The 10,916-nt window shown below is 45.8% G+C and overlaps 1 protein-coding gene across 2 annotated transcripts in view; it reads left to right on the top strand.

Moving 5' to 3' along the window:
- Nucleotides 1–10,916, top strand: part of LOC112235605 (GRB2-associated-binding protein 2) — a 173,404-nt gene that overhangs the window by 145,938 nt on the left and 16,550 nt on the right. For both annotated transcript variants that reach the window (XM_042296545.1, XM_042296544.1), the window contains exons 5-6: nt 8,582–8,879; nt 9,826–10,198. In XM_042296545.1, the coding sequence (XP_042152479.1) occupies nt 8,582–8,879; nt 9,826–10,198 (671 nt within the window). The remainder of the gene's footprint in view (nt 1–8,581; nt 8,880–9,825; nt 10,199–10,916) is intronic.

The raw sequence follows: 10,916 nt of genomic DNA, 5'->3' as shown, positions 1-10,916 counted from the left end.
GTAACGTAACACCCTGTATATAGCCTCCACATTGACTCTGTACCGGTACCCCTGTATATAGCCTCCACATTGACTCTGTACTGGTACCCCTGTATATAGCCTCCACATTGACTCTGTACTGGTACCCCTGTATATAGCCTCCACATTGACTATGTACTGGTACCCCTGTATATAGCCTCCACATTGACTCTGTATCGGTACCCCTGTATATAGCCTCCACATTGACTCTGTATCGGTACCCCCTGTATATAGCCTCCACATTGACTCTGTACCGTAATACCCTGTATATAGCCTCCACATTGACTCTGTACCGTAACACCCTGTATATAGCCTCCATATTGACTCTGTACCGGTACACCCTGTATATAGCCTCCACATTGACTCTGTACCGGTACCCCCTGTATATAGCCTCCACATTGACTCTTTACCGGTACCCCCTGTACATAGCCTCCACATTGACTCTGTACCGTAACACCCTGTATATGGCCTCCACATTGACTCTGTACCGTAACACCCTGTATATAGCCTCCACATTGACTCTGTACCGGTACCCCCTGTATATAGCCTCCACATTGACTCAGTACCGGTACCCCTGTATATAGCCTCCACATTGACTCAGTACCGGTGCCCCTGTATATAGCCTCCACATTGACTCTGTACCGGTACCCCCTGTATATAGCCTCCACATTGACTCAGTACCGGTGCCCCCTGTGTATAGCCTCCACATTGACTATGTACCGGTACCCCCTGTATATAGCCTCCACATTGACTCTGTACCGGTACCCCTGTATATAGCCTCCACATTGACTCTGTACCGTAACCCCCTGTATATAGCCTCCACATTGACTCTGTATCGGTACCCCCTGTATATAGCCTCCACATTGACTCTGTACCGTAATACCCTGTATATAGCCTCCACATTGACTCTGTTCCGTAACACCCTGTATATAGCCTCCACATTGACTCTGTACCGGTACACCCTGTATATAGCCTCCACATTGACTCTGTACCGGTACCCCCTGTATATAGCCTCCACATTGACTATGTACCGGTACACCCCGTATATAGCCTCCACATTGACTCTGTACCGGTACACCCTGGACCCAAACTGTTACAGACCTATATCCATCCTGCCCTGCCTATCTAAGGTCTTCGAAAGCCAAGTCAACAAACAGGTCACTGACCATCTCGAATCCCACCGTACCTTCTCCGCTGTGTAATCTGGTTTCCGAGCCGGTCACGGGTGCACCTCAGCAACACTCAAGGTACTAAACGATATCATAACCGCCATCGATAAAAGACAGTACTGTGCAGCCGTCTTCATCGACCTTGCCAAGGCTTTCGACTCTGTCAATCACCATATTCTTATCCGCAGACTCAGTAGCCTCGGTTTTTCGGATGACTGCCTTGCCTGGTTCACCAATTACTTTGCAGACAGAGTTCAGTGTGTCAAATCGGAGGGCATGCTGTCCGGTCCTCTGGCAGTCTCTATGGGGTGCCACAGGGTTCAATTCTCGAGCCGACTCTTTTCTCTGTATATATCAATGACGTTGCTCTTGCTGCGGGCGATTCCCTGATCCACCTCTACGCAGACGACACCATTTTATATACTTTCGGCCCGTCATTGGACACTGTGCTATCTAACCTCCAAACAAGCTTCAATGCCATACAACACTCCTTCCGTGGCCTCCAACTGCTCTTAAACGCTAGTAAAACCAAATGCATGCTTTTCAACCGATCGCTGCCTGCACCCGCATGCCCGACTAGCATCACCACCCTGGATGGTTCCGACCTTGAATATGTGGACATCTATAAGTACCTAGGTGTCTGGCTAGACTGCAAACTCTCCTTCCAGACTCATATCAAACATCTCCAATCGAAAATCAAATCAAGAGTCGGCTTTCTATTCCGCAACAAAGCCTCCTTCACTCACGCCGCCAAGCTTACCTAGTAAAACTGACTATCCTTCCGATCCTCGACTTCGGCGATGTCATCTACAAAATGGCTTCCAACACTCTACTCAGCAAACTGGATGCAGTCTATCACAGTGCCATCCGTTTTGTCACTAAAGCACCTTATACCACCCACCACTGCGACCTGTATGCTCTGGTCGGCTGGCCCTCGTTACATATTCGTCGCCAGACCCACTGGCTCCAGGTCATCTACAAGTCCATGCTAGGTAAAGCTCCGCCTTATCTCAGCTCACTGGTCACGATGGCAACACCCATCCGTAGCACGCGCTCCAGCAGGTGCATCTCACTGATCATCCCTAAAGCCAACACCTCATTTGGCCGCCTTTCGTTCCAGTACTCTGCTGCCTGTGACTGGAACGAATTGCAAAAATCGCTGAAGTTGGAGACTTTTATCTCCCTCACCAACTTCAAACATCAGCTATCTGAGCAGCTAACCGATCGCTGCTGCTGTACATAGTCTGTTGGTAAATAGCCCACCCATTTTCACCTACCTCATCCCCATACTGTTTTTATTTATTTACTTGCTCTTTTGCACACCAATATCTCTACCTGTACATGACCATCTGATCATTTATCACTCCAGTGTTAATCTGCAAAATTGTAATTATTCGCCTACCTCCTCATGCCTTTTGCACACATTGTATATAGACTCCCCCCTTTGTTTTCTACTGTGTTATTGACTTGTTAATTGTTTATTCCATGTGTAACTCTGTGTTGTCTGCTCACACTGCTATGCTTTATCTTGGCCAGGTCGCAGTTGCAAATGAGAACTTGTTCTCAACTGGCCTACCTGGTTAAATAAAGGTGAAATAAAAAAAAATATAAAAAAATATAGCCTCCACATTGACTCTGTACCGGTACCCCCTGTATATAGCCTCCACATTGACTATGTACCGGTACACCCCGTATATAGCCTCCACATTGACTCTGTACCGGTACACCCTGGACCCAAACTGTTACAGACCTATATCCATCCTGCCCTGCCTATCTAAGGTCTTCGAAAGCCAAGTCAACAAACAGGTCACTGACCATCTCGAATCCCACCGTACCTTCTCCGCTGTGCAATCTGGCTTCCGAGCCGGTCACGGATGCACCTCAGCCACGCTCAAGGTACTAAACAATATCATAACCGCCATCGATAAAAGACAGTACTGTGCAGCCGTCTTCATTGACCCTGCCAAGGCTTTCGACTCTGTCAATCACCATATTCTTATCCGCAGACTCAGTAGCCTCGGTTTTTCGGATGACTGCCTTGCCTGGTTCACCAATTACTTTGCAGACAGAGTTCAGTGTGTCAAATCGGAGGGCATGCTGTCCGGTCCTCTGGCAGTCTCTATGGGGGTGCCACAGGGTTCAATTCTCGGGCCGACTCTTTTCTCTGTATATATCAATGACGTTGCTCTTGCTGCGGGCGATTCCCTGATCCACCTCTACGCAGACGACACCATTTTATATACTTTCGGCCCGTCATTGGACACTGTGCTATCTAACCTCCAAACAAGCTTCAATGCCATACAACACTCCTTCCGTGGCCTCCAACTGCTCTTAAACGCTAGTAAAACCAAATGCATGCTTTTCAACCGATCGCTGCCTGCACCCGCATGCCCGACTAGCATCACCACCCTGGATGGTTCCGACCTTGAATATGTGGACATCTATAAGTACCTAGGTGTCTGGCTAGACTGCAAACTCTCCTTCAGACTCATATCAAACATCTCCAATCGAAAATCAAATCAAGAGTCGGCTTTCTATTCCGCAACAAAGCCTCCTTCACTCACGCCGCCAAGCTTACCCTAGTAAAACTGACTATCCTTCCGATCCTCGACTTCGGCGATGTCATCTACAAAATGGCTTCCAACACTCTACTCAGCAAACTGGATGCAGTCTATCACAGTGCCATCCGTTTTGTCACTAAAGCACCTTATACCACCCACCACTGCGACCTGTATGCTCTAGTCGGCTGGCCCTCGTTACATATTAGTCGCCAGACCCACTGGCTCCAGGTCATCTACAAGTCCATGCTAGGTAAAGCTCCGCCTTATCTCAGCTCACTGGTCACGATGGCAACACCCATCCGTAGCACGCGCTCCAGCAGGTGCATCTCACTGATCATCCCTAAAGCCAACACCTCATTTGGCCGCCTTTCGTTCCAGTACTCTGCTGCCTGTGACTGGAACGAATTGCAAAAATCGCTGAAGTTGGAGACTTTTATCTCCCTCACCAACTTCAAACATCAGCTATCTGAGCAGCTAACCGATCGCTGCTGCTGTACATAGTCTGTTGGTAAATAGCCCACCCATTTTCACCTACCTCATCCCCATACTGTTTTTATTTATTTACTTGCTCTTTTGCACACCAATATCTCTACCTGTACATGACCATCTGATCATTTATCACTCCAGTGTTAATCTGCAAAATTGTAATTATTCGCCTACCTCCTCATGCCTTTTGCACACATTGTATATAGACTCCCCCTTTGTTTTCTACTGTGTTATTGACTTGTTAATTGTTTATTCCATGTGTAACTCTGTGTTGTCTGCTCACACTGCTATGCTTTATCTTGGCCAGGTCGCAGTTGCAAATGAGAACTTGTTCTCAACTGGCCTACCTGGTTAAATAAAGGTGAAATAAAAAAAAATATAAAAAAATATAGCCTCCACATTGACTCTGTACCGGTACCCCCTGTATATAGCCTCCACATTGACTCTGTACCGGTACACCCTGTATATAGCCTCCACATTGACTCTGTACCGTAATACCCTGTATATAGCCTCCACATTGACTCTGTACCGGTACACCCTGTATATAGCCTCCACATTGACTCTGTACCGTAATACCCTGTATATAGCCTCCACATTGACTCTGTACCGTAATAGCCTGTATATAGCCTCCACACTGACTCTGTACCGGTACCCCCTGTATATAGCCTCCACATTGACTCTGTACTGTAACACCCTGTATATAGCCTCCACATTGACTCTGTACCGGTGCCCCCTGTATATAGCCTCCACATTGACTCTGTACCGGTACCCCCTGTATATAGCCTCCACATTGACTCTGTACCGGTACCCCCTGTATATAGCCTCCACATTGACTCTGTACCGGTGCCCCCTGTATATAGCCTCCACATTGACTCTGTACCGGTACCCCCTGTATATAGCCTCCACATTGACTCTGTACCGGTACTCCCTGTATATAGCCTCCACATTGACTCTGTACCGGTACCCCCTGTATATAGCCTCCACATTGACTCTGTACCGGTACCCCCTGTATATAGCCTCCACATTGACTCTGTACCGGTACCCCCTGTATATAGCCTCCACATTGACTCTGTACCGGTACCCCCTGTATATAGCCTCCACATTGACTCTGTACTGGTGCCCCCTGTATATAGCCTCCACATTGACTCTGTACCGGTACCCCCTGTATATAGCCTCCACATTGACTCTGTACCAGTACCCCCTGTATATAGCCTCCACATTGACTCTGTACCGGTACCCCCTGTATATAGCCTCCACATTGACTCTGTACCGGTGCCCCCTGTATATAGTCTCCACATTGACTCTGTACCGGTACCCCCTGTATATAGCCTCCACATTGACTCTGTACCGGTACCCTCTGTATATAGCCTCCACATTGACTCTGTACCGGTACCACCTGTATAAAGACTCACTATTGTTATTTACTGCTGCTCTTTAATTATTTGTTACTTTTATTTCATATTATTTACTTATATATTTTTACTTAACACTTATTTTTATTAAAACTGCATTGTTGGTTAAGGGCTTGTAAGTTTCACGGTAAGGTTCTATTTGACAAATATAATTTGATTGGATTAGAAAAATATTTTCTATTAGCAAAAATATTGTATTTCCAGCTGTTTGAAGCTGCTGTACAAAAACCGAACACTGTACAGTCTAAACCACTGAGAATCACTGTACCGTCTAAACCACTGAGAATCACTGTACCGTCTAAACCACTGAGAATCACTGTACCGTCTAAACCACTGAGAATCACTGTACCGTCTAAACCACTGAGAATCACTGTACCGTCTAAACCACTGAGAATCACTGTACCGTCTAAACCACTGAGAATCACTGTACCGTCTAAACCACTGAGAATCACTGTACCGTCTAAACCACTGAGAATCACTGTACCGTCTAAACCACTGAGAATCACTGTACCGTCTAAACCACTGAGAATCACTGTACCGTCTAAACCACTGAGAATCACTGTACCGTCTAAACCACTGAGAATCACTGTACCGTCTAAACCACTGAGAATCACTGTACCGTCTAAACCACTGAGAATCACTGTACCGTCTAAACCACTGAGAATCACTGTACCGTCTAAACCACTGAGAATCACTGTACCGTCTAAACCACTGAGAATCACTGTACCGTCTAAACCACTGAGAATCACTGTACCGTCTAAACCACTGAGAATCACTGTACCGTCTAAACCACTGAGAATCACTGTACCGTCTAAACCACTGAGAATCACTGTACCGTCTAAACCACTGAGAATCACTGTACCGTCTAAACCACTGAGAATCACTGTACCGTCTAAACCACTGAGAATCACTGTACCGTCTAAACCACTGAGAATCACTGTACCGTCTAAACCACTGAGAATCACTGTACCGTCTAAACCACTGAGAATCACTGTACCGTCTAAACCACTGAGAATCACTGTACCGTCTAAACCACTGAGAATCACTGTACCGTCTAAACCACTGAGAATCACTGTACCGTCTAAACCACTGAGAATCACTGTACCGTCTAAACCACTGAGAATCACTGTACCGTCTAAACCACTGAGAATCACTGTACCGTCTAAACCACTGAGAATCACTGTACCGTCTAAACCACTGAGAATCACTGTACCGTCTAAACCACTGAGAATCACTGTACCGTCTAAACCACTGAGAATCACTGTACCGTCTAAACCACTGAGAATCACTGTACCGTCTAAACCACTGAGAATCACTGTACCGTCTAAACCACTGAGAATCACTGTACCGTCTAAACCACTGAGAATCACTGTACCGTCTAAACCACTGAGAATCACTGTACCGTCTAAACCACTGAGAATCACTGTACCGTCTAAACCACTGAGAATCACTGTACCGTCTAAACCACTGAGAATCACTGTACCGTCTAAACCACTGAGAATCACTGTACCGTCTAAACCACTGAGAATCACTGTACCGTCTAAACCACTGAGAATCACTGTACCGTCTAAACCACTGAGAATCACTGTACCGTCTAAACCACTGAGAATCACTGTACCGTCTAAACCACTGAGAATCACTGTACCGTCTAAACCACTGAGAATCACTGTACCGTCTAAACCACTGAGAATCACTGTACCGTCTAAACCACTGAGAATCACTGTACCGTCTAAACCACTGAGAATCACTGTACCGTCTAAACCACTGAGAATCACTGTACCGTCTAAACCACTGAGAATCACTGTACCGTCTAAACCACTGAGAATCACTGTACCGTCTAAACCACTGAGAATCACTGTACCGTCTAAACCACTGAGAATCACTGTACCGTCTAAACCACTGAGAATCACTGTACCGTCTAAACCACTGAGAATCACTGTACCGTCTAAACCACTGAGAATCACTGTACCGTCTAAACCACTGAGAATCACTGTACCGTCTAAACCACTGAGAATCACTGTACCGTCTAAACCACTGAGAATCACTGTACAGTCTAAACCACTGAGAATCACTGTACCGTCTAAACCACTGAGAATCACTGTACCGTCTAAACCACTGAGAATCACTGTACCGTCTAAACCACTGTGACATTTATTTTAATATAACTAGAAATATTGTATTTCCAGCTGTTTGAAGCTGCTGTACAAAACCAAAAGTAAAAGATGCAAAAACTAAACTTAAGAACGGGAAGCATAGAAATAGTGCATATGGAACATATCAACACTTCTTAGACTTGCTTTAAAATGAGAATGGCAGATCTATAACTCACATATCTATGGTCACGATGCCCAAAAAGTTACATGTTGGAGTATTAAGATTTTGGGGTTAGCCAATCGAATCCTAGTTCTGTGTCTTCTACCTCCAGCCCAGTCTGTCTGCAATTCCATCTCTGTGTTGAGATATCATAGAGTTGTTTCAGAGCTTCCTCTGTTTATCCAAAAACCACAGCGAGAAACACTTCATTTGTCTGGGTAGATGTCAGAAGGAACTGTACTCTCCCCTAGTGGCGGATTGGGTAACTGCAGGGATATTCAATATTAACAGGGAGTCAATTAGTGTAGGGTGAAGTTGCCCCCTAGATGCTGATGGGTATTTCCTCCACGAATGGGCACGGTTAGGATTGGGGTCTGTACCTAGGGGAAACTTCCACTCGGAGCGAATAATGTGCCGTTAACCAGTTCAATGCAATATGTGACTGAGAGCTGCTGGCAGGGATTGGCATGGCAGAGATTGGCATAGCAGAGATTGGCATGGCAGATGTCGTCCTGTCTGTCAGAACTTCTGTTTTGCCTGGTGGAGGATGGGTAGGCACAATGAAGACTGACGTGTGTGTGTGTGTGTGTCTCCTCTCCATATGTTTGTCTGTCTCCTCCAGGAGTGCCAGTTTCTCCCAGGTACAGCACAGTAGCAATCTGTTTGTGGGCAGTGACTCGGCGGTGCAGAAGTTCTCCCATGGTTTCTCTCACTGTCTGAACGGGATGGGCGCCCAGCTGCATGGCTTCTACAGCCTGCCCAAACCTGGCAAGCACCAACTGGCCTCTGCGGTCGGGCCCAGGTCCTCCACACGGCCAGACTCCCCCCAGGAGGGCTACGTGCTACCCAGGGGGTACAGCTCTGAGGGGCCCTCAGATCATAGTCGCCTGGGAGACATGGATCAACAGGAGAATGAGGAGGTTGGTGTTCTTTAACTTAGATTATCATTATTATTTTATGTTACACTTTACCTTTGACTTATGTTATTTTATTATATTTTATTTAGTTATTCTCACTTTCTCTATCGATTCAATTTCTATTTAATGTGCTTTATTTTAGGGAAACATTTGTTAACAAGCAAAAAAGCAAATAATAAACAACATAATATGAATTAACAGAAGTTCCAAAATAATAAAGATATTTCAAATGTCATATTATGTTCAAATAGTTAAAGAAAATCATAAATATGGGTTGTATTTAAAATGGTGTTTGTTCTTCACTGGTTGCCCTTTTCTCGTGGCAACAGGTCACATATCTTGCTGCTGTGATGTCACACTGATATTTCACCCAGTAGATATGGGAGTTTATCAAAACTGGGTTTGTTTTTTAATTCTTTATGGATCTGTGTAATCTGAGGGAAATATGTGTCTCTAATATGGTCATACATTGGGCAGGAGGTTAGGAAGTGCAGCTCAGTTTCCACCTCATTTTGTGGGCAGTGAGCACATAGCCTGTCTTCTCTTGAGAGCCAGGTCTGCCTACGGCAGCCTTTCTCAATAGCAAGGCTATGCTCACTGAGTCTGTACATAGTCAAAGCTTTCCTTAAATTTGGGTCAGTCACAGTGGTCAGGTATTCTGCCACTGTGTACTCTCTGTTTAGGGCCAAAAAGCATTCTAGTTTGCTCTGTTTTTTGTTAATTCTTTCCAATGTGTCAAGTAATTATCTTTTTGTTTTCTCATGATTTGCTTGGGTCTCTCTCTCTCTCTCTTTTTCTCTCTCTTTTTCTCTCTCTCTATCTATCTATCTCTCTCTATCTCTCAGCTAAGAGAGAGTGGATGCAGCATCAGGCATCAACATGATTTGGTTGGTTCTAACTGTGTTGCTGTCCTGGGGCTCTGTGGGGTGTCTCTCTCTTCTTTACAAAGCTGTACACCTTCAAGACGCCTTGCAACACCCTGGCCACCGGCAACGACCGTAACCACAGTAACGACCGACACAGCAATGACCATAACCACAGCAACGAGCGTAGCAATGACCGGCAGACTGACAACTACGACCTCCCGACCCCGCCCGGATCGTTCTACCAGATCCCCCGGACGTTCGATAAGAACCACAACGTGACGCCGTCTGGCTCCGAGTCATCTAGTGGACCCCCTCCACGGCCCCCTAAGCCCAGCCAGGGGTCAGAGAGCGGGGGCTGCCTGGGGTCACTGCAGAATGGAGAGGTGACCACGACTGTGTCGGTTATACCCAGGAGGAACACTCTGCCTGCCGTGGAGAACAGCAGGTTACATCGAGGTACTACAACTCTCTCCTTCTCTTTATTTAGCTGCTACCTAACCAAGCTACACAGAGGGACTTGTTCTCTCGCTCCTTCTCCCAAACTACTCTCAACTACATCTCTCTCCTTCTCCCAAACTACTGTCAACTACATCTCTCTCCTTCTGCCAAACTACTGTCAACTACATCTCTCTCCTTCTCCCAAACTACTGTCAACTACATCTCTCTCCTTCTGCCAAACTACTGTCAACTACATCTCTCTCCTTCTACCAAACTACTGTCAACTACATCTCTCTCCTTCTCCCAAACTACTGTCAACTACATCTCTCTCCTTCTCCCAAACTACTGTCAACTACATCTCTCTCCTTCTCCCAAACTACTGTCAACTACATCTCTCTCCTTCTACCAGAGGCAAGGATATGCATATTCTTGGTATCATTTGAATGGAAACATTCTGAAGTTTGTGGAAATGTTAATTGAATGTAGGAGAATATAACACAGTAGATCTGGTGGAAGAAAAGAGAAAGAAAGAGCATACATTTTCTGTTTTTATTGTTGTAGTATCATCTTTCACATGTACTAGAATAGCCACACAGTCAGATAGGATGCTGGAGATCATTTTGATGGATAACACCAGAGGGCAACTGTAGGTGTGCAAAGTTTCAGACTGATAACTTCAGGAATGGGTGAGCTACATGACATTTAGCATGAAGTCACCCAGGTGTCCCACACAAGT

Source organism: Oncorhynchus tshawytscha, linkage group LG13, assembly GCF_018296145.1.
Source record: "Oncorhynchus tshawytscha isolate Ot180627B linkage group LG13, Otsh_v2.0, whole genome shotgun sequence".
Taxonomy (NCBI): Eukaryota; Metazoa; Chordata; class Actinopteri; order Salmoniformes; family Salmonidae; genus Oncorhynchus; species Oncorhynchus tshawytscha.
This window is presented reverse-complemented; position numbering and strand designations above follow the sequence as displayed.